At 38.6% G+C, this 24,769-nt stretch overlaps 1 protein-coding gene across 4 annotated transcripts in view; it reads left to right on the forward strand.

The window, feature by feature from the left end:
• Positions 1–24,769, forward strand: part of ZFYVE28 (zinc finger FYVE-type containing 28) — a 144,422-nt gene that overhangs the window by 51,305 nt on the left and 68,348 nt on the right. For all 4 annotated transcript variants that reach the window (XM_031588288.2, XM_090139740.1, XM_031588289.2 and 1 more), the window contains exon 2: positions 19,018–19,158. In XM_031588288.2, the coding sequence (XP_031444148.1) occupies positions 19,018–19,158 (141 nt within the window). The remainder of the gene's footprint in view (positions 1–19,017; positions 19,159–24,769) is intronic.

Raw genomic sequence — 24,769 nt, forward strand, 5'->3', positions numbered from 1 at the left:
GGACCATTCCTACCTCAAAGAAGTGAGACGAAACAACAAAATGACACGATGATGTTTCTGTGATAGCACTGTGGTCAGTGGGGAAGAGAGTCCAGTGACTTCTAATAGTAGAAAAAGTAAGCAGTGCTGAATGGAGCAAACAGATGGTTTGCTGTTATTCTTTAGCATGCGATTAACCTGTGAAACACCTCCTAGCAATATGCAGGTGCCCAGTATTTACAGCCTTTTTGGAAAGCAATTGGATGAATGGCATAAGTTCTGGACACCACACCAGCTCAGGAAGTTGCTTGGCTTCAAATATTGTTGGATTTCTACACTGAGCTGGTGGATGCTCAGTGCAGAACTTTGGCCTGAGCAGACACTACTTCTGCACTGTTGCTGTTGTATATGGGAGGTTAAGGCATGTCTGTTGTATTTGGAATAAGAATGCATTTTGGGTCTACTTTTAGTGTTATAAAGCTTCTGTTAATTAATAAATTTAAGTGAAACTGAAGATGATCTGAATTTGTAATGTCTATCACTGTAAGGATTCTCAGCTTCTGGGTGTAACTAATGCTATGAATCCTGGGTAGGTAACAATAGTGTAGAGAGATCCTGTTGGAAGGGAAAGTTTTCTCATTGCATCCTGAGCCAACTGCTTGGTTAATGGGCACGTTTGTCCACTATACCCAGTGAGTCTTTGGAAAGGTGTGGCTGGCTTGCTGGCACAGTTTGTTCAAGGAAAAGAACGTTGAGATATTAAAAAATAACCTTCAGGTTCTCTTTTGTAACACTTCCAGGGAAGGAATGATGAGACTATTTCTTAATTTAGCAAGACGCTCAACATTTTTTATTAAGAGAAAAAGGAGCAACTTACAGAATTTGTGTGTGTATGTATGTAGCGCAGTAACTTGTTTGTTGTTATGGATTCTATGAACCTGTTATCAAGCAAATGCTAAATACAGCAGGACTAGAATATTGTGCTTGATTTGGTGTTTTTGTTTACTTTTGGGAAGAAAAGAGAATAAACACAGAGGTGATTTAGTCTTCATTGTCTTTTTTGGCTTGCACTTTGCTGTTGAATGTGTGAAGAATGATATGCTGTAACCATTTGACATAGAAGTCAAATCCACGTAATTACTTGTTGCTTTGCAGCAAATTGTTGTGAAGAGCACGCATAAGGAGAAGCCAACTTCTGAAAACAAAACCTGTTGTTATATATCAAACCATGCTCTAGCTACTTAAATGCACTTATACAGAGAAAATAGTATTACTGAGAAGGTGAGTAACCAACAAACCTTAGTAGCAGAGCACATAAATGAGGGCTTCAGCAGTGTCACAGAAAGGGAAGGTAGTGAGGAGCTGACAGCCCATATGGACTGACCGAGCTGACCCGCTGCATGCATGCTGCTTTGCGGGCTTCTTCCTTTTTGTGGAGTTCAAGTGTTGAGGTTAAGGTTGGTTTCTCAGTGCAATTCAGGACCATCTCAGCATAAGCAGGTCATGATGGAGCCTCGTGAAAGCCGTGGCACCGCAAATGCTGAGGGTGGTTATTAAACTGTAGAAAGGAATGCAGCAGTTGAAAACCTGCAGTAACTTAAGTTACTTTCCAACTAAAATGAAGATAGTGCTCTGCTAATAGCTTAAAAATGAAAGATAGGAAGTGTGACATGTGGCACAGAACCCATTTTGATTTTGCTGACATCCATTTCAGCGTTGTGAGGATTATTACTGTTGGTGATTTGATCAATTTCATGGGCTACTACAGGGAAAAGTGGATGTTGCAATGTTATTGTTTCGTATATGGGACATAAATAGGATAAGTGAAGAGTTTTATCTTAAGTGTGTAAGAATATGCATGGTGTTACATCAGTTCAGTAGCAGCAGCAAGTTCAGTCTGTCAGGCTGGTACTTTATGTGAACCTTTCCAATGGCAACCAGCAAGGACTTTTTTTCCCCCTTCTCTAAATCTGTCAAAATGTGCCTTTGGCTTGGCTGTTCATCCATATGCTGCAAGAATGGGGATGCAGCTATTTCTTACAGACAGTATTTTGCTGTGCTTTGGTATATTGGTTGTGGAAGGTAATAAGCACTTTTTGGGGATATTTCTTTGCAGCTTTTTATTTTCATATAAAATTTTCACCTGAGTATTTGCAAACAAATTCATACTTATGTAGGCTGCTCTGAAAATAACCTGCTATTTATTTATTTGGAAACTCCAACAGATGCAAAGAGCCCAATACTACTTTGATTAAGGAAACTGTCACCACTATTATCTGATTCATGGGGATGAGCTGATCAAGATGCTCTTCATTTTGAGCTGTGACAGCTGTGTGTGGCCATCTGAAAAATGGCTTGTCTTTCATGTTGCTGTCGCAAAGCAAGAAGGTGAATTAGAATATTGGTGGGAAGATTCTGCCTCTACTGCTGTACCAATATCCATGTCTGATGGCACAAACCATCATAATAAAATAGGAGGAGTTACTTTCAAAGCAGCCCTCGTCCTTTAGCAGAGTGATACCACGTTGGAATGCTGTTTTGTTTTCTAATACCTTACAAAACCATTTCTCAAAGCAGTTCAACCTTTCCTGTGTAATGCAAACAGTCGCACGGGGACTTTGTGTAATTCCACGCTGCAGTATGTTCTTGCACATAAACCAACTTCAAAACGTTTTTGTTTTTTCTTCCAGCTGTGCTGCAGTGGTAGCTTGTTTTCACATTGAGTCAAAATAACTGAAGATTTATTGGATAGAAACAGATGTCAGGGTTCTTAGAACTGCTTGGGTGCTGTAACATTAGTCTGTGAACTTCAGACTAGGATGTGAGTAGTGCAGAATTAGGTTTTTTTGTGTTCTAAAAACAAACTTATGATACTATACTAGATGTTCCTATGCAGATTTTTAAAATATTTTTTATGGTGGTTTTGTTTCTGGTGAGACTCTGGTAGCATTTTTCAAGGAAACAACATGTGAACAACTGAAAGAATTAAGCCTGAGTTTATACAAAAATAACTTATTGCTAAGCAGAGCTCATATCTCTTTCCTTTTCAGACTTCCCCAACTGCTGCAGTCTAACTTTTTCCCAGTTTTTCCAGGAGAGTTGATTGCTTCAATGCAGTAGGAAGAACAAATTCAGTGTGTATATTCACCGTGCATTGTTACCACTAAAGTTCCCTGTGCTTGTACTACCAAGTAAACTCCACTGACTAGATTACCCTTTTTTTTTTTCCTCCCTTCCCTCTGGAATCAAGAATCTGCTTTTCACTTGTCTTACTTTCTTGATGAATCCATGGAATTTTTTTCTGTTTTGAATCAATGCAAGACCATACAACTAAATATTGGGTTTTGGTTGTTTTTTAATTTTTTGAACGTTTTTAGCAGAAGTTGAGATATATTACAGATAGAATGTAGACTTATTCCAAGGTTTTCTTCATCTTACCTTACCCTGGCAGAGGTGCAGTTTCCAGGAGATTCCTTCTTCCTTCTCTCCCTTTCTTTGCTATTTTGTCGTTGTACTTTCAGTAATTTAGACTTGAATGCTTTGATCTCAGTTCATGTTCATCCTGTTTATGTTTGGTGCAGGGCTACCTGGGCAAGGTAGTGACTATGGCCAATCCAAGTAACATGTCTGTTTCCCTAGAGAGTGAGTGCTACTTCTCTTTATAAATAACCTTGGTGCTCTACACCATACTTGCTGTCCCATGTAAGTTATTTGGAGGATAAGCCAAGACTGCTATTCCATGCATGGTTTGGAGCTGTGAAGCATGATGATCAAATTTTCCACTTTGTGATAACTTTTTGAAGAGAAAAGATGTGCCAGCAGAGGGCTGCCATTTCTAGGGTAAGCCTGGGGGCCGTGTGGGGAGATTGAGGAGGAAAAGCTTCTATGAATGAGCACATCTTCAGAAATAGAAGCTTTTGGGGATAGCTAAGCCACCTGTAATATGGAAGTTTGGAAGTCAGTATTTGCATTTGCAGGTTCCTGACTGAAATTTCCCATGCAGAATGGGTTGTTTTGTTGGCACAGTCTCATGTGGGGCCGGGCAGCCTTCGTGCAGAGCTGTGATGTCTGGGTGAGAACAGCTCCTTAATATTCAGTCCTCAGTAGAATGTGGTGTAATCTGAACCAGTGCTCAGTTTTACTTTGGACTGCTCAACTTGATGTTTTTCTTCTCTTTGCCTGAGGTGCTGAGACTGTTTGTGCTTCAGCAAGATTTTCCTTGGCACAAGCTGACAGTCAAACCTAAGTCTGAGAAAAGCACTTGTTTTGATTCTCTTCCCAGCTATGAACAGTGCTGATTTTCCAAATGGGAAGAAATCCTCAGTGCAGTTGGCCCAGTCTAGGAGTTTTTGGCCATGCTGGGCAAGGGGCTGTGAACTTCTGTGACATCAGTATGCTGGAGTGGGAAAAGAAAGCCCATGCTTTTTTTTGCCCTAAGGGAAAACAGCAATCCTTGTTTTTTTAAGTGTGGAAACTAAGTATAGATACTGAATTGTTGAAGTACATACGTTTTGTCTGCTATCCTCTGCATGTCACTGTTGCCCTACCAGGTTAGATTTGTCTCTAGACAAATCTAGACAACAGCTAATTATCAGTTCCTGTGTAAGATGTGTATTTAGTAGAAGGCCACATTTTGGATGTGCAACTCTCAGAACATAATTGATTTAATTTTTTGAGACTGCGTAGGCTGCTGTCTCCAGTTAAGGCTGTGACTCCCCCTGAGAATCAATTTGTTTTGTTTGTCTGTTTGCTGGTTTGGAGCCTTCCTAGCAGTTCTGAGCTAACTGTGGAGAGAATAATCCAGTGTTTAATGAAAGCACCACTAGTGACAAGCCAAGAAAAATGGAGACAGCCATAATGACTTGATTTTTGATTGCAAATTCTTGTCTTTATTATCTATGTCATCCTATGATGCTGGATTTCTTCTTGCTTTATTGAATAGGATCGTGGTGTGAGGTTTGAACCTTGTGTGCATATTTAATCTGCATCACACCTCCACATCCTGCTGCACCCAGGCTGACATGCTTTGTGTCTGCAGGGCTGATTCAGAGAGCAGGGAAGACCAGTCAGCCGAGCAGGTTCACACATGCTGCAGCTGCTTTCCAGAAGCCCAAGAGAGACTGTGCTGTTCCAGGGAGTGAGCGAAAAGCTTGCTTTGTATATTTTTTGTTGTGTTGTCACTTTTAAGCACTGACCTCTTATGATAACTATTTTCTGTCTCCAATGTTTTTCTGGGAAGTGACACGATTGAGTTGCTTGGGTAAGGGCAATGTCCTCTTTAAATTCCAGTTTCCTGTGTCAGAGAATATCAGGGCTCCGAGTGTCTCATAATAGTACAATTTAAGACTGGTCAGATAGAAGCTTTATTAACTGTGTTCACAGCAAGAGATCACTGGGACAGCAACTCCCTTCTGCTCCTCTGTTCTCTGCCATATGATCACAGAGACCCATCTCTTTATCAGAAGAGAAAATGAAGAAAGAAAAATATACTAAAGCCAGATATCCCTCCTTGGGTCTCTAGGCAATTATTTCTGTGTTAACAGGGCAAGGTGTTTACATCTTTCAGGAATGGGCTCGAGGAGCTTGCTGTGACACATTCCTAAGAAGGAATCATAAGGAATCATACAGTGGATGTGTGGCAACGTAGAGAGTTGGCTCTTGGTGGATGGAGCTTTTCTCCACGGTACACTCAGCATTATCTTAGCTCAGAAGTGGGGACTGGAAACAACCTGCTGCTTTTGGTCAGAAGCACTGTTTTTTTAGTTAGGATAAACTCTTTAACCTGACCTCTCAAATCTTAAGTATTTTTACCACCACACCTGAATATACTGATGCTTGCAGTGAGATGCACTGGAGCAAGCCTTTATTTTTACATCTCCCATTGCAAGTCAGAATAAATTCCTCAGTATGTGAGAGTCATATCTTTTTCTATATACATTTCATTGCTGAAGTGCCTGACAGCACTCTGCAGGAGAGCATTCCCATCTGTTGCAGGGGTGATGCTTGGGGAGCAGCGCTCAGTCACTGCTGGCCTGGACAGATTGGAGGGGAAAAAATACTTATTTTAAACTGTGGTTTTCCAAATTTTGTGTGCAATATATTTTGCTCTGATTGCTGTAAAACAAATTTGTATGTAATATGTTCAGAGAGAAATTAAGTGTATTTAAGTGAGAAAATTCTCCCATTTCCTCCTGGGCTCTGTTCTAGAAAGGTGGAGCATGGAAGGCAGGTTCACCTGCACTTCACAAATGCAATCTGCTTTCTGGTAAGAAACATACATAATCATTAGGAGCCCTAGCAGTCTCGTGGTTTTTTTGTGTTTTGTGTAATGAAGATATTTCCTGGGAAATGAAGCTGTTTGTAATGGCTTTTCTGGTAATTTGGTGGGTCTCGCTTCACAGGTAATATACTTTCTCCTTTGTGGAATAAAATAAATTGCATAGCTTTCTTGAAATTGTCTTTTGCAAAGACAGTTGCATATATAGTAGAGTTCTTAGTGTAACTCTTCTAATTAAAGTTGCCTCATTTACTCAAGGATTTTCTATAAGGGTTGAGTTAAACATAGGTTTAGAAGTTGGCTTTAACAGCTGATTGTCTGATGGACTGGGCTTGGTCCTCAGAAGTTACTAGTGGGCTACAGGGGTAGATTTGCTATGGAATTTGAACATTTGAAGAGGAGGTGAGGTTTGGGTTGAGCTTATAAACCCATCTTTTCATTTCTGTTTTTATCTCCTGTATTTGCACTGTTCTCCATGCCAATATCATTGTTAGTTTCTGTCTACACCCGAGTGTGTTTGTGCTTTTGTGCCCTGTACTTCAGGTTCTTACTGCTTTCCTTGTCGTAGCACCTGAGCATCCAGTGATGAGTTGAACTATATTTTCTGTGGATTTTTAAATTTTTTTTTTAAACTTAACGCCAGGGAGCGTCCATCTCTTTCTGAACCGATCTTTCTGAAATAATTCATATTCATATTCCCTAGAAATCACTTCTTTTGCCATACATTTTTTTCCAACAGATTATTTTGCTTTACATGAGATCATTTTTCTATATATGGAATAAATGTATAAACATATATCCCAGAAATGTGTCACCGTGTTGTTATCAATCAGTACTTTTACAATCTTACTGGTAATTTTTTCCCTTCCAGTAGTGAATTCCTGTTCCTTTGTGTAGGACTCATGGGGAGCTGCCCAGTGCTGTTGCAGGTGCTACTGCCAGCAACTGAGCGGTAGCTGCTTGGAGAGCAGAAGTATAATGCCTGTTTGATTTACACTGCTGTTTTCAGTCCATTTCAAAACCATAATTGTGTTTTGCTGACTACAAATCATCTTTGATATCCCTCCAAACGATGTGTATCCCCAGTCATGATAAATTCCAAGCTATATTCTTCTGCCTGTCATCTCCAGTTGATTAATTCTGGACTTTCTTTTCCTCTTGAATAAATAAACAAAAAAGTAAATGAATAAAAATTGTTTCTGCACACATGCTGTAATTATGAGTGTTAGTCATGATTTTGAATAGTACTTGTGATCTCAGTGCAATTTTGGCTTATGATAACATCATTCTCTGAAGCTGGTGTCTTTCTCAGTAAAGACTTTAATTGCATATATTCTGTTTTAATCTAACCGTAATGATTTTCAATGCATATGATTGATAACTTAATGTAAGAAATTATATCAAGGAAAACAATTGACAAGAACCAACCCCCCCATGTATATCAGTAGTTTAAAAAATCTGTCAGCCCCCACAGCTTCTTCTTTGATGGAGAACAAGGAATTTCTCTGAGATTTGATAGGGAAAAGCCATGTGGCTTTAGATCTGTGAAATATTCAGTGTATCAGGAAACTGTTGCCTAATTAGGTAAGCTAACTGCTTGGAAGAATAATAAAGCATTTTACTGTAAGGCTTTTTGTTTAATTGATGAGCATTTGCAGTTATCTGTATGAGTGCACGATATGGGTATCCTTTAAGTACTTCTTCCCTCATGTTTGGTCATATCTATAAAAAGCATTTCTCTTGTCTAATAATGCATTGAGATTTTGTTTGAAAATCACCGATAGTCTCTGAAGTTCTAAATACAATTACATTCTGCACTCTTCCCTACTTTGAACCTGCTGGCTGCAGAAGATCATCCCTGGGCTTCATGTCTGTCACTATCAGCCACAGCTGGAAGGAGCAGAAGTGAAAGGGCTGAGGAAGCTGGAGCTTAATGCCAAAGCAGGGCAGCTTATTTGAGTGTTCTCTGAGACAGCAAGGATGGCCGTGTTAACTTTGGCAGGTTCTGGCAGCTGTATCTACCTTCAGACAGAACCACCATGCTCCTGAGTAATGTGGCTGGTCTCCCTGCAGTTCCTGTCTCTGACCCCTTTGTTAGAACATCTGAGTGTCCATAGGAATGAGGACAAACTGCTGTCTGGTTCAAGCATGGAAATTACATCCACGTTGTGGCCTCAGCTTCTGCATTTGTAACACAAAGTAAAGTCTTGAGCTGGAAAATATGGAAGAATTTGGAAAATGGAAATGACAACTGTTATTTTTGTCTGTTCTGGAATAATATTTCTTGTTCTGACCAAATAATGTGATTGCATGACTGTATGCAGAACATGTGCATATTGAATGAATTCACCTAATATCATCTATTTGAAGAGTAGTCATGAAGTTACTGAGAATAGTTATAACTTTGATTTCAGAAGTGTCAAATTTTTTTTGACCCTTTGTTGATTTTATGCTGATTGTTTTATTCAGAGAAAAATATTTCCTATTTTTCAATTGAAAAGCAATGAATAACTTTGATCCAAGACTGCACATATGTAGAGTTTTATATCAAATGCAGTCTCTATAGTAAAACAGTTTCACTTTTTGACCTGTAGTGCTGTTGAAATGTAAGCTGTAGATATTCCAGTAGGTGTTCTTCCCCGAGGCTGTGGAAGCACAGGAATTCTTCATCCCATTATGTGGGAGAAAAATCACAGTTCAGCCTCCAGTTTTGGTACTGCGCTTGGCAAGGGTTCATTTTAGGAGTCTGCCTGGGGTGGCAGAGAAGAAAGCTCACCTTGGAAGCTGAAGGTTACTGCTATCTACTGTAAAGACCAGCAGCAGGTGTCTACTTTGGAAATGGAAGTTGTTCCTGTGGGAGTTGAGTTTTTTGCGTTAATTAATCACGGTTCTCTTTTCAAAGATCAGTTTTCTCTTTTATTGGTGTCTCTCCTGTAGTGGGTTGTTGTTCTTTTTCTTGATGCCATTATCAAATATAGCAAACTAAAACTAGTCTGAATCACATTCTTGCCAGAGCACTGTAAATGTTAAAATAAGCACTACTGGTAATGCATTTCCTTGTTTTCAGAAGCAGTTCTGCAATTAATGCCTCTGGCTCTTCTGTCATATAGCATACTGAAGAAAATACTTGGCAGCCTGAAATTTGAGAAATGCTGCTGAGGGGGAACATGAAAGTATATAGCTGTGATGTGAAAATGATACTGCTGATCAATAGAGAGTGATACGCAGTAGGCAGTATGTATTACGGCTTTTCTGACAATTGTTTTCTGGAATGAGGAAAATCAATTATCTCTTGGTTAAATAGGTAGAGCTGTAATTGTGCTGGATGTTGTACTTGCCTAAAAAGGAAGCAGACAGGTCTCAAAATTGATCTTGCCAGAAGAGACAATGTATGGTTTTGAAACCCTAGCATATATGACGGCTAGAGATTTTTCTCTTTAAGTCTTCTATTTCTCTTTATTTCAGGTTCTGTGCAACCTGATGGAGCTGTAAGTGTCCCTGTTCATTGCAGGCAAGTTGGACTGGATGACCTTTAAAGGTCCCTTCCAATTGAAACACTCTATGATTCTATGGTTTTCCTTTCAATAGTGAATATAAAATTGACCAGGAAAACATATATCGGGAAAGTGTTCATGTTGTACTGTTGCTTAGTTCTTGTGTGTTCTGTGTCCTGCCTTAAAAGGAGCCTGCTAAAGTTGGGGGATGGTGTGGGAGAACAGCTAAGCCTGATGCAGTTTACCCAGCATCTGCATGCTGATGAGGAGCATGGTCAAACAAAACCCGTGTGCTGAGCTAGCATGGAAAACATAAGACAAGAATAGCTGTACAAAAATCCATTTCTTTCCCAGGAGAGATTTCTGTGTGCCAAAGGCAGATCATGAGGATGTGGTCTGAGTGAACCAGAGAAAGCCTTATTGGAGCAAAAATGTTCAGTTCTGCAGTGGTTGAGCAGGGACATGGGTGATCACACTGCCATGCAGCAGCATCCAGTTAGCATACTGCTTGCCAGCAAATATATGCTTTTTGTGTGCCTGTGTACTGAGCATGGACAAACACCAACTGAAGCTTGCTATTATCTCAAAAACAAACCCAGTATGACAGATGATGGCATTCAGAGCTACTTGTCTGTGTTCTTTAGCTGAAATAGTGGAAATAAGATCAAAAGTTTTACTTAGGCAGACATTCATTTGAAGTTATTGTCAGATAGAAGGCAGCAGCTGGGAGAGGGTTTTGTGATGAGAGCCTGGTTGCTTTCATTGCTGGGCTTGAACAGGTGCATTTAAGAATAAAGTTCTGATGAAATCTTTTTGTTGTAGTGATTGATTGAAGTAGTGATATGATGCCAGGGTAGTTAAATTCTGCACATCTGGCAAGGTGTTCAACCTGGGCTTACTGAAAGTCTCCTTCCAGACAAACAAGTTTATGAATGAGCAACTTTAAGCAAATGATTGTTCTTTTATTAAAATATAGTACAGAACACCTCAGATTCATCATGAGCCAATCTTCTGAGGCAAAGAAAAATAAAAATGCACTTGCAATATAAAGAAACCTAAGGATTGTTCTATGCCTTTTCATACTTAAGAGGGACTATGTAATAACTCTTACAGTCAGCGTGCTTGAGCTTGCTGCTGGCTCAGGTTTCCCTCTTGCTAGTATTTTGTCTATGCCCTGATTAACTAAGACATTTATTTCTTGATTCAAAAGTAAAATACTGTATGTGGCAGGTTGTTCAAACTAGGTTGGTACTGAAGAGTGAGGCAAAGCTGGCATGCAACCAGGGCTGCTGAGCATGAGCAAAGCACTGGGACTGCAGACCTGGGAGGAAAAAAATATCTGATATAGCAATGTAGAGCAAGATGGAGCTTTTCAGACAGACTGCAAAACAATTCTTAGAATGTGCAGTTGTTTTTTGTTTGTTTAATAACAGAAATTTGATTTTTAGGAAAGAAAAAAGCTCCTAGGAAATAATAGGAAGATAGAGACATCAAGGACCTGCAAGAGGGGGGTCCCAGTGTTTGGGAATTTTTATAAATACTTGGAAAGATTCATAAAACATTGTAACAACTGTAGTGGAATATTAAGTCATTTATTGCAGGAAGTTGTGAGTAAATGGAACTTAGCAGGGTGGAGGGTTTCACATTATCGGGGGAGCAATAGTTGGATGTCACTTCCAAATGCCACCCTTATGTTAAGGGGGGTCCTGTACCTCTGGAAGCCGAGGGAACTAAATGTGATTTTCCTTGTGATAGGTAGCAGATGACTAAAAATGTAGCAGAATCAATTTTGTTTGAAAGGGTGCTTAGTGTAACCTATGTATGTGTATAACACATACAAACAAATAGAGAAATCTGAAGCAAGCTGCATAAAAGCATTTAAAGAATGGTCTGTCTGTTTTGGTACTTTTCTCAACAAGCTGAATCTGTTCTTTCTAAATGCTTGGTTGTCCTTTAAGCTTTATGTTCTTGCAGCAGATGAGAAAGAATGATCATTATTCTAAGGTCAAACTGAAGGAGGTGGGTTGTGAGAGGAGGAAGGGCTGTGGAGTGGCTGAGCACCATGGCTGGCATAGCTTCCCACCTGGCTGCTCTATTGTTCCTCAGTAGCCTAAGGGGAGGAAATAGGATGAAAATAAAGACAGAAATGATTTCTTGTTCTCCCTAAGGCTCCTCATAGTCGCGTTTGGTTTTAGCAAGAGAACAACTCTGGAAATGGAAATCCTTGGCCAGTGGGCTCAGGGAGGAGGCAGCACTGGAAGTTATCATGCTTTCCATGGCTATTCCATCACTGCCTGGCATCTTCATATCCCCACAGTAAAACCATTTCTTCTTCCTCAGGTTATGTTTGTTTTCTAGATATAGAGGCTATGTTTCAGCTGCAGTCCACTCCTGTTCAGCAGAGTGAATGTCCAAAAGCTTAAGTAACACATGTTAAGCATATGCTTATGTGCTTCCCCAAGAAAATATGAATTTGAGCACATGCTCCTCTAGATTAGTATTATGAGCACACAAAAATAGAAGCTGTGTACAGTGACTTAATCCATCATGAGTGAAATCTGACTGTGGCAGTCTCAAATATTTGCTGTTCTAGTTCAGCAAAACCTATCTGATTATTTTTTTTGGCTGATATTACTCTGGTATTACCATTCTGTAGAGGAGACATAGCATTTAAATGTGATTTTTGAAGAGTGTGCTAATATTGGAAAAACTCACCTGATTTTTTGTCACCCAATAATAATTTGTTATCTCACTGACTTTTTGCTTAAGGCACTGCTAGCTTTTTTTTTTTTGGTGCTAACAACCTGTTTACCTGTCTTTCTAGCTTCTGTAATGATATTCTATAGATAAACATAGAGCAGCTGGTAAGGCTTTAACCAGACTGCAGCTTTTCCCACAGTGCTTGCTTTTTTTAATGAGTTCTTACATCCAATTGGTAATTGTTGGGTTCATCTTGGACTCCTCTTTATGCATGTGCAACATCAAGAGAATTCATTTAGAAATGCATTTCTATTATTTTTAAGGCTTCACACATTCTACATAACAAACCTTGGGGGAATAATTTCCCTTTTTTTAACAGGTAGCTCTTGAGGTAAAGCTGGTAGATTTAATAAACAAAACAACAACAACAAAAAGCTTGCATGTTTTGAGTTGCTGAGACTCTTTTTCCCTTAATGTGAAGATATATTGTTGCTATTAAAAATTATAATATTTGAAATGAAGTATCAGATATCAGATATTGACTCATCCATCTTTTAGAGAGTGATTCTTGTTCATATTTATTACCACTTATAAAGCATGAAAAAATTTCAAAGGATCTGTCTGAAGAGAGGATGTGTGTACACTTCCTTGTAGAGGAGGTGACAATGAAGCTATGTAACAATGTACTGGCAATCCCCTTTTGAAGAAATGCCTTAAATCTTTGGAATAAGTCATCTATCAATCAAGCCTACTAGTGCATCAGTGACCTGTGTAGTTGTACTTCAATTGAATAAGCGTTCGTCACTCAAAGCCCATTTATGGCTCAATGTCTGGCTGGAGATTGGTGATGAGTCCCCCTAATGTCTCCCAGGGGTCGGTGCTGGGACTGATAGTCTTTAATGTCTTCATCAGTGACATTGACAGTAGGGTTGATGCATCCTCAGCAAATTTGCTGATGACATCGAGCTGTGGGATGCAGTCAACACATCAGAGGGACAGGTTGTCATCCAGAGGGAGCTAGATAGGCTTGAGCAGTGGGCCCAGGTGAACTTCATGAGGTTCAACAAATCCAAATGTAAGGCCTTGTACCTGGGTGGAGGCAACCCCCATTACCAATACAAGCTGATGGGTGAAAGAATTGACTGCAACCTTGCTGAAAAAGACCTGGAGGTACTGGTAGGTGGCAAGCTGGATATGAGCCAGCAATGTGCCTTTGCAGCCAAGAAAGCCAACCATACCCTGTGCTGCATCAAAAGAAGCATGGCTAGCGGGGCAAGGGAGGTGATCCTGTCCCTCTGCTCTGCACTGGGTGAGGTCTTACCTGGAGTGCTGTGTCCAGATGTGGAGTCCCCAGTACAGGAGAGACATGGTCCTGTTGGAGCACATCCAGAGCAGGGCCACAGAAATGATCCAAGGGATGGAACACCTCTCCTATGAGGACAGACAGAGAGCTGGGGCTGTGCAGCCTGGAGAAGAGAAGGCTGTGAGGTGACCTGACAGCAGCCTTTCAGTATCTAAAGGGGAGCTACAGGGAAGAAAGAGACAGTCTCTTTAGCAGTGTCTGTGGTGACAAAACAAGGGGAAGTGCCTTCAAGCTTAAAGAGGGTAGATCTAGGTTGGATAAAAGGAAGAAGTCTTTTACAGTGGGGCTGGTGAGGCACTGGCACAAGCTGCCCAGAGATCTGGTTGATGCCCCATCCCTGAAGACTTTCAAGGCCAGGCTGGACCAGTACCTGGGCAACCTGATGTAGCTGTGCATGTCCCTGCTCGTTGCAGGGGAGTTGGACTAAATGGCCTTCAGAGGTCCCTTCCAACTCTAAGGATTCTATTATTTTTCACATTGATAATGGATACATTTAGGAGTTTGAGCCTAAATCCTTTTACTTCAGAAAAAAAAAAAAGAAACCAACCCTCAAGTTGTTTTTTTTTTTACATAAGTCTTAAATGAGTTTAATTAGTTTAAAACTAGTAATGTGCAACATCTGTTTTAGGCTTTCAAAACATAACACCGCCTCTGAGATGTAGAACTGACCATGCTTAAATTCTTAGCACCTTCCTCTGCCTTGTGATACACAAAGCATATGGTGTATAGTGAGTTGTTTTCTAAAATGTTACAGAATATTATTTGTGTGCTGGAGAACATAACTGATGTTTTTACTTATAGCATTTTCAAATTCCCGTCTCAAAGCAAATGTACTTTCACTTGCGGGGACTTTGTTCTCATTTCTGTGCCATGCAGTAATTTTTTTCTATTTGGTAAAGTCCAATAACTGCTGTATTTATTCCAGAGAATGGAAAGTTCAAGGTTTATCCTTTTTGCCTGGTTTTGTGACAATCCACTTGTTTCCTTTGCCCCAAAACACAGATTTAGACTGACAACAGACATTTATACTACCCTTCCTATTTCTGAATGGGGAGCAATGGCGGCCATATAGATATAACAGTTGTGCTGATGCAAACACCATGGTCTTCCCCTACAACTTCTCATGTCAGCTAGTAAAATCCCATCCCATCAGCTATGGCAAAATAGAGTTGATGTTTAACTGATCCTGACTTTGGAAGGGCAACATAACCTGGCACCTACAGCAATTAAAATTATCCTATGGGGACTGACTGTTCTTACCCAATATCATCCTGTAGATGTTTGTGGATGGAGTTGCTTTGATGTGTAATAAAATATATGTAAAATGTACCTTTTACCACTACCAAATGCTATTTGAAAAGTTTCCCCAGTGGGTGTAGGCTTATGGTATTCCCTTGTCAAAAAGTGATCCACGTTAACATCTGAAGAAGGTGTATATATAATTAAATCTTTTTCCTTGTAGTTTCTTTTGATTAGGGTCAGATCAGGGCTTGAGCACGTGGGAGAGCTGTGAATACTTAAGATACTGAAGAACTGCAAAAGGACAACCAAGGAGCTTTTCATATCAAGTCCGTGAATTTTATTTAAGCAGGGCTGGGCTTTATCTGTTGTTCTGAAAGGTTTTTATCAGCAGTTCAAACATGATGAATGTTATTTTCTGGAGAATCAGGAAATAACAGTATCACTAGCTAGGATTTTGTTCATCTCTCTAGTTTCTTTGTTTCAGTCTGTTCTTTGGCTTATTGGTGTTGATGACATCTTCCCTCTTTATTTGTGGTGGTGGTGGTGTGACTCCATCCGTACCGTGACATGTATAGAAGAATTTAAAATCCTCTATGAAGGATCACAGAAATCTGGGGAAAATGTTCCTTGGTGTTCAAATTATGGGCTGCTGTCTGTTATATTTATAAGACCATGCCTATTTTATCTGTTAGCTAGTTGAAAAAAAAAAAAAAGCAGTATGCTCAAAAGTTGACATTAAAATCATGCAAAAGATGCTTCAAATCTTGTTTCAAAAGAAAAATCCTTACTTCTGGAAACTTGATTTTTCAAAGCGATTCTGGAATTACTGACTGGTTTGAGATTTCTCTTAGCACCTTGGCTTCTCATTATAGTATCTGTTTTCTGTCTGGCTGCTAGCTTCTGTCCCGTGTTGAGATGTGTGAGCTAGAATTTCTTCTTTTTCCAGTCTGCTTACACTTTTTTTTAAGTGACAACTTCTGTTTTTGATAAAGACCAGCTTGTTTACAAGATGTGAGAGTAGCATCTTTTCAACTGATAATGTGTAATCTTACAGACCTGTTACTTATCTAACAACCTGTATCCGACAGCTTACTTAAACCTAAGGTGTTTTTCTTTTACCACTCTCTTATAGTTTATGTAAATCCCGATAAAAATCAAATCAGAATTTATTGTGCAATAAACTGAACTAACCTAATCTAGGTGAGGATTTGCTGGCAAAATCTGTATGTAACCAGTTCAGTAGTTAAATACAGCTTCTCACATGGGCTGTTCAGTACTGAGCTTGGCAATGGCAGGCTCTGCAGTCTTCTGCATTAAATCTCTGACCTCGTGAGCTGAGAATGAGAAGTAATACCTAATAAGAAATAAGTGTGTGAGCTATTGGTGAGAATGCACACATCAAAAAAATTCTGTGAGTGATCTTTCCTAATAGAAGGAATAATGAACTATTACTGTAACTGATGATATGCCAATTCCTATCTTTGTATTGACTGAAGTAATACTTGATGTATATCTTATAAATGAGGATAATAAATAATTACCAATGCACAAAAAACTGATTTTGAATCTGCGGTGAATGCAGTCCTGTGTTGGTAAGTCACATGCTGGCAATTATGCTACATGAGGATAACCTGCATTGCTTGATGGGCTGAATCTTTTAGAACATGACTTGTAAAATGCAGAAAAACATCAGAGGAAATACGAGATGTTCTTGTACAGTGGAAGAGACTCCTATGTGGAGAGCTCCGTCTCAGGGTGGTGTTTGGTTATGTTTTTTATCTGTTACCACCTCAACAAAACAGGAACAAAAATCTGTACGACTTGTACAAGGGCATTGTGGCAACAAGGGTTCCTGCAGTCTGTGGATACAAAAATAACTGAACAGAAGTAGCTGCAACACATGATGCTCTAGTGGAAAAAGGCAAGATCCAATACCTAGAGGATGAGTCCAGCTAATCACAACAAGAATCTAGATAAATGAACTTGATTGTAAATGTGGTTAATTCTGGAAACAAGTAGAATATTAAGGTTCTCAGTTAGGTGCACTCAAATATAGTTTTTCTATTAACTTGAACAGTTGAAGATGAGAAATACTAACTGTTACTCTGCTGGTGAATAGTAACCTATTCTGGTGGAATCATTTGTACCATGTTTTGCACAAGCTGAAAGTGAAAATTGGCACAGAGTATGGTGCTGCCTCTTTTCTCCTACTGGTTGGAACAAATTGAATTTAGAAAGTTTGTGGGCAAACTTTAAATGCTTCCCTGCTAGGAGATTTAAAATCTCATGCAACTTTGTCTTGCCAGGGCCCACCTGATTGACACAATTAATCAAAGATCACGATACTAATCTGCAACAAACATAACATGGGAAAGAGAACTCAATTAAAACTTCTGTTTCTCTGATTTAAAAGATCAGCCACATGGGAGCTAACTGTTTTGGTCTTACATTTGCTTTTTTAGCTTGGGACCGCTCAACAAATTGCCCTATTTTGCTTCTGCAGTACAATTTAGAAGCATATAAATAAGTTGTGTTTTGCCACACTTCCATGCACAAATTCCTGTGTCTATGGTTAACAATTTTGTCTAGAAAGTTTTCTTGATGTCAATAAATACTAAAGGAATATGTAAACAACAGATATAATAAAAATAATTGGGTAGGGGAGATGTGAGAATTTAGTGCTAAACCCAACCAAATTAAGTAATTCAGTTATAGGGTCTCTCTGTCCTTAATTCTGGATTTTGTTTATTCCCCATGTGCTACCAGCTTTATCTCTCTCTCCCTGCGTATTTTTCTGTCAAGCCTTTAATGAAGCCAAAATTTAAATGTCTCACAGTTTATGCTCAGTGTACTGTAGCTACTCAATCAAAGGCAATATTGAAAGAATGCAGAGGAAAAATCTAAAGATTGCTAAGGCTCTCTGTCATTTATTTTGTAGGCAACTGGTTTCCTGCTTAAAGAAAAAAAATCCTAACTTTCATTACTGTTACTTTCATTATTATGTTTCATCAACTTAAAAAGTATTTCTGACTTGCCTCCCAGTTCAAATGGTGTGAACTAGCAATGTAGAAAGCTGAAAGATAGCCTAAAATCATTATATTCATGCATAAGTAGGACATGTAGGAACAGGAGCTGGTGTGTTTGTTTTCAGGGAGGGCTGTTGTTGTTGTCGTGCCATTAAATTGCTAGTTGAGAAACCATGCAGCATGCACCGGCGAGGCGGTCTGTAGCATCACTAATGAGACCAGGTCTCACAGTAGTTAACTGTGTGACTGTGCAGCTCTGTAGGTTTAATGTTTGTGTAATGCAAAGGCCCAAAGGGTTTTTTCTGCCGGAGTTGTACTTTGTGATTATATGATATTTCACATTACTTTCTGTGCTCTCACCCTTTCTCTTGCTGAGGGGAGCTGAGAGAGCTGGACAACTTAGCCTAGAAAAGAGAATGCTCAGGTGGATCTCACCAGTGTCCATAAACCTCTGCAGACAGTTGGATTTCAGGAGTCACTGCAGTGGTCACGAGTCCAACCAGCAGCTGTAGAAGCTTCTCCTGAAGGCCTCTCGCATTGCTTTGTGCTGGCAGCAGGTGGTGGTTGTTGTCTTGTTTTGCCAAAATTGAAGCAAACTTTTGTTTAATAAACAAAGCTTGTGATTCAGTTGTTTGTCCACCAGGCAATTATGCCACCATGGGTGAGAATGCGAGGATGGTTTTGGAGATAACAGTAGTTTAATAATACCCACTTTGTTGGAGGAGAGATTTTTTTTTTCTTCAAGGTGGGAAGATTTTGTGAGACGTTTTATAAATGTCTCAATGTCGTTCTTTTTGTGCTGATACCCTACTAAGCTGGCTTCAATGACTTCAAAAATAAAGTACAATCAATATAATTCACTGGAGTATTTTTTTAATTGCGAAAAAGTAATGTAATATTCTGTAACGCAATATTCTATGCATCTCTTCTACACAGAGAACAGACCCGCAGCTCCTTGCTCAGTTCTACTATGCAGATGAGGAACTAAATCAAGTAGCAGCTGAACTGGACAGTTTAGATGGAAGAAAAGACCCACAGAGATGCACACTGCTGGTCAACCAGTTTCGTTCTTGTCAGGTAATGAAAATCACAGCTTCGTGATTTAGTTGGCATTTTTGTGTGCTATTTATTGTATGAATTAATTTTTATTGTGAAATCCCTTTAAAATGACTTTGGTAGATATATGCCTTTTATTAGTTTAAAACCTATTTTCTTTGAAAACGCTATTCATAAATCTGTTACATCTCATTTAAGTGTTTGTGGATGTTTTCTTTTAAATGAGAACACATAATAAAAATTTTCTTTGCACACAGAGCTCACTAGAATGAGAGAAATACTGCAACATTTCAGGCAGTGTAAAGTAGCCACATCTTTTGTAGATGCTTAGTTTTTATATTTTATAACTCTGATAGCTTTTAATTAGTAAATAAGCTATGTAAGAGCAGCTGGTATCTTTGCTAATTGGAAAGAATATTATCTGCTTCACAAAGGAAGCTTTGGAGTTCAGAGGAATTCCTGAGGAACCAAACAGAAGAAGATATTTATTTGTAAAGTATTTCAAAAGTATGAATCTGTTTCTAAGTTCTTGTTGCATAATATAGTTCACTGAGGAAATGATTCCTCATACTATTTGCTGAAACTGTGGCTATAATTTGAGCAAGACTTGAAGGGAGAAGAATTGGAGACTACAAAGACGAGTTAAATCTCGTTCTTTAACTTGGATGAATTTGTGATTTGATTTCTTAAGAAAAACAATCCAGAAATTGAAAAGTAATTGAGAAATATGACTTTCTGTGTCACAATGTATACCATTCTACAGTAAGTTTTTTCAACAATAAAATTCAGTAAATTAGAAATATGAACTGCTTTTGTGAAACTCTTCATTCTTGCACAAATGCTTCCCTGCTTACCTTCCCTGTCACACCAACCAGCATGCCATAATGCAAAGTCCTGGACTCCATGATTCACCACGCTCAGGAGGATTTCTTTATGAAAAGTAAGCACTTGCTGTCAAGTTGAGTGAAATGCAAGTGTGGAGACCATGGTAATAAAAAATCATTTCCACTGAATATAAAAAAAAATCTAAGTCCTATGGAAAGGATTTGTTTTGCTTCAACCTTTCTCTTTTTTTGAATTTGTTATATTACTATTAGTTGGAATGTACCAAACTTCTTTAATGCAGACAAAATTTATCAGTGATCAAGTTGAGATAAATATGAAGAGTCGTGCTGTGATCAACATAACAAGTATTAGCATCGAGTTACCTGAGTCTGTTGATGAAGATGGGAAGGAAAAGAAAGTAACTGAAAAAGTGCAGTTTTTTTTTATTCTTTACCAAAGATCATTTACAGAGAAAGAGCTGTCAGCCAGTGTACTGTGTTAAAAACAATTTCAATACTTCTGTGTGCTTTGATTATCTTTGGTTTCCTACTGAACTGTCACTAGAGAAAAACGTGGATTTTGAGTCTACCAAACTGGAGACAGTCAAAATTCAGTACCTTGGAGGAAAAAGATAGGTGTGAAGGTATCTTAAAAAGTCATTGATGTCTGTCTTCTCTATGCATCAGCTATACTCTTATACACTAAACCACCTTTCACAAACTTGTCTGACTTGTCTTTTTAGAAACCTCCAGTAATGGACATTCCACAGACTTCCTAGGCAAACTGTTTCCCAACTGATACTAGTGGAGGCTTTCTGGTAACAAGGGTAGATGAACAGTTTCTTCTTGATGCTTTATCCCTGGAGGTACAAACTTCTTCCTTGATTCTCGGCAGGTGCACAGGTGTTCCTATTTCTTTATTGCAGTTTAGACAGACCTTTTTGTTCAAAGAGTAGCTTCTCTGGATCTTTTAGCTGTAGGAATGCAAGAAATGCAGGCTCTCATAGTCCTTGGTCAGTTTACTTGGCTTGCTGTGTAATGACTCACTGTCTTGTGACTCTTAATACAGTCTGATGCCTGGTAATTTCTTCTTTTCATTTGTCTAACAGATTGCTGTTACTAAAACAATCTGTTGCTGGACAAGAAAGAAAAGACTGAGTTTTATTTTTTTATGCAGCTATTTTTGCAATTTCTAATTTTCAGTGTTCTACAGTATAGGTCAGATCATAGGCAAATGTTATTTCAAAAATGACTTTGCTGTTCAGGTCTTGCATTATTTTGTAGTAAGTAATTTAAAAAGTATATATTTGTGTTATGTTGTTTTTTTTCCTTAAGAATTTGTTGTGTAAAGGACACAGAATAAAGGGCAGTATTTTAGAAAGGATTCCGAGCGTAGGTGTTTGCTAATCAAAGATTGCATAGGAAGAGAGAGAAAGGGCTGCATATGAAGCATGGTAGTGTTTGAGGCAGATGGATCAAAATAATTGTCATATAAGGCTGTGCATGTGAAAGCAATGCAGCAGTTATATTGTGTGAAATGGGCTCTTTCACATGATGTCTCTGAAAAAGACCTTGTGCCCACAGCAAATAGCACAGCTAAACGGACTCCGAACCTTATGCTTAAAATTTCTTTGTTTTCTTCCTATTTTGTCCTTGGTTTTTAAATGTATTAGTAAGATGTGCGGCTCATTTTCAATCTGGATAATTTATTAAATCTAGATAATTTGTAATCTAGATAAAAACTATCTCCTTAAAGTTCATAGTTACATAGTCTTTCTTTCTATCAGACTTGAATATTTCTGAAATCTCTTAACCTACTACCTTTTCTTGTTTTAAAAATTTTTTTAGGTTGTTTATTTTCAGATGAATTAGTGTTTGCTTAGTAGGTGATATTGTGAAATTTTACTGTTTTGTTTACTAGAGAGAACTGCCTTTAAATTAGTGCTGTTTTATGATAGACCCACAAGTCTTAGGAACTCAGATTCTTTTTTCAAGAGGTTCTATTCTGTTGGATCTTGATTGTAACCCAGGAGATGTGCTTTCTATCTGTGTCTATATTTTCAATTTTTGAAACTGTTTCAAAAGAGTTCCAAGTTTACTTGCAGAATGTAAACTAATTCAGGCAAAACAAAAGGACTCTACCTAGAGAATGTGCTTTAATAGATATATTTGGTATTTTGTCTTATCAATAATAGCAATATTAGTTGAGACAAGCTGAAGCTATGGTCCTTCAACAATTCTCATTGTGATGTTTTTTTCACATATACAGAGAACTTCAGTTTTTAAGGATGTAAAAAGTAAATTGCAATTCTGAATGTTGTTTTTTACTGTTCTGCTTCAGTATCGTTTCACTGATGATAAAATCACATTTCTTACAGTAAATTAACTTGTAAAAACCGAAGATCTTGCAGCTTGAATTTTAAATGCTGTGAGTTGACTGGTTAGCATGGTGCCAAGTAGAATGTATCAATTAGTAAGAAGGTGTTGTTTTGCAGTTTGTTGTGGTTATGGTAACTTACTGCAAAGATGATATCCCTTGTTTTGCTTTGGTGTTTGCATGTCAATAGCAGAGTATTAAAAGAATGTATTGTATTAACAGATACGTTGTCTTGCACTTTTAGTGTGGCTAATATCTAACAGAGTAAAGCACTTTCTCTGGCGTTACATTCTGTTGTGTGCAGAGATGCATGATAAAAGTTATATATGTTGCACTTAAGTGAAAAACAACCAAAAGGTAGAGCGATATGCTTTGATTTGTTGAACTTGATTGATGATAACAGTGGGAAGATACTTAAAAACAAACCAACATGTTTGCATCTGTGTGTCTTGAGGAATATGCAGTGCTGATTCACCCAAGTGTTTTTTTTTTTTTTTCTGTTTGCAATACAAATAACTAATTGAAATGTTTTTATCTTAGGGCTAGTAGTAGATGTCTTTTTCTGTGTGGTTCCCACCCCTCCCAACATCATAGGGCATTTTCTGCCATTAAATTTCATCAGAAGGAACAATACCTGATGGATGTTTTTTAATTAATCATTTGCACATTTGTGATAATTCTCTGAATGTATTTGTCTTGACCATTACTATTTTCACATTGATTAATATTATGGTACATGAACTGATAGATTTATTTAAAACAATTTATCTACGTGGAATTAGGTTTAAAGTTAAATAAGGCAGATCGTGGTTAAGCTGAAGAATGAAAAGTAAAAACACCTTCAATTCTAACCCAGAGATTTTGTAAGATCTTGAGAGGTCAAAACTGAATGGTGTGTGAGTGCTTCCCATTGCGAAGGTGTCCCAGGATTATAGTGCTTGCTGGGTTAGTACATTGAGAATTACTTCTCTCTGTAAGGCAGCAAGTTCTCAGAATAGCAGATGAGTCAGTTCCCAGCATGGTTTTATCAAAATAATTCCTTGAACTGCAGGTTATGTCTCAGCACTGTGTCATTCCATCCATTAAAGCACCCTGGGAATGAATTTGCCCATGCCAGGGCACTGACCTGAAGCAAGACATTTACTTGCTGAGATAAGGTACCTCTTGCACTTTGCCACAGAGTAGTAAAATAAGAAATTTTTACTATCTGTGTAACCTTATTTTTCTCAGCTCTTATACGAATGATTGACTGGTTCTTTCTCTTTTCCTGCTATTTGCTCAATGGAGCCACTTGGGAAACAATACTTGATTACCTTCAATTGGAAGTCCATCATTTTTGAGTCATCGCTCTGTAGTTTCAACTTGATGAAACATCAGGCTTTAAATGTATGTAGTCTTTAGTGTACAACTTATAAATACAGGTTAGTCCATATGGTGATGGCCAAGTAGGCACCTGTGAGTCTGAACCTCATTATCTATCTTGGTATAAATTGATGTTACTGGGGAACCAGAGCCCTTAGAGGAAGCTGACACACATTTCGTTGTTATCATTTGTCTGCTTCAATTTCTGTAACAATAGCAAATACATTGTGGGAATGGTATCAGAAATGCTCTCTTTCATCCAGTCATACTTATCTCCTTATTTGTTACAGCTTATTTCAACAACTGAAAATATCAGTTTGAGATGAGCTGCTTGCTATTCAAGTGCTAAGGAAAACAGAGCTTGGCTCTTACTTTGTAGGAGTGCACCTGTTACAGGCTGGTTCTCAGCTACGGGCTGCATGAGCTGCCTATGTTATGTGGAAAGTGGGTAAAAACTGGCTTTGGGAAATACAAGTAAAAAGACTGAAGGCAAAATGCTGCTGGAGTCCTCTGAGGAACCTCCCTTGTCACAGCTTGGCATGCTAAAATCTGTTTTTAAATTTAGAAATGAAAGAATTCCAGCCTTTGTCATTGAAATAAGCATTAAAATATTATTTGCTTTCTGATGCTGGAGTTGGATGGGTAAGAGAAATCTAAAAATGGGCAATCTCTTCATCTGGTGTTTTTTGGTGTTTGGATGAAACTGCATCACTGTTTGATAATGGGGCACATCTGGAAGGAGTTAGCAATGGCCTGATATGAGGTAGACAGTCTGCTTGCCTTTCACCTCTGCTTGCTTCATGTATGTAACTGAGATTGTAAATGCCAAGGTTCTTTTTCTCTTTAATTAAAAAACAGCCAAACCAAGAGTGCAGAAGTGGTTGCAGGATTCCAAAAATGCTCAGTGCTGCTTCTTGAGCTAGCTGGGGAGAGCCATCCCTGCATGCAGCAAGCTGTCACAGAGCATGTGGGGGTTTCTCTACAGCAAAGGATGGAAAGTATTTCAATGTGATTTCTTTATTTTGTGTGTATTTCTGTTTCACGAGGATGAAGCTGAAGCTAGAATCAT

The sequence above is a fragment of the Phasianus colchicus genome, chromosome 4, assembly GCF_987193195.1.
Source record: "Phasianus colchicus chromosome 4, bPhaCol1.hap1.1, whole genome shotgun sequence".
In the NCBI taxonomy this organism is placed as follows: domain Eukaryota; kingdom Metazoa; phylum Chordata; class Aves; order Galliformes; family Phasianidae; genus Phasianus; species Phasianus colchicus.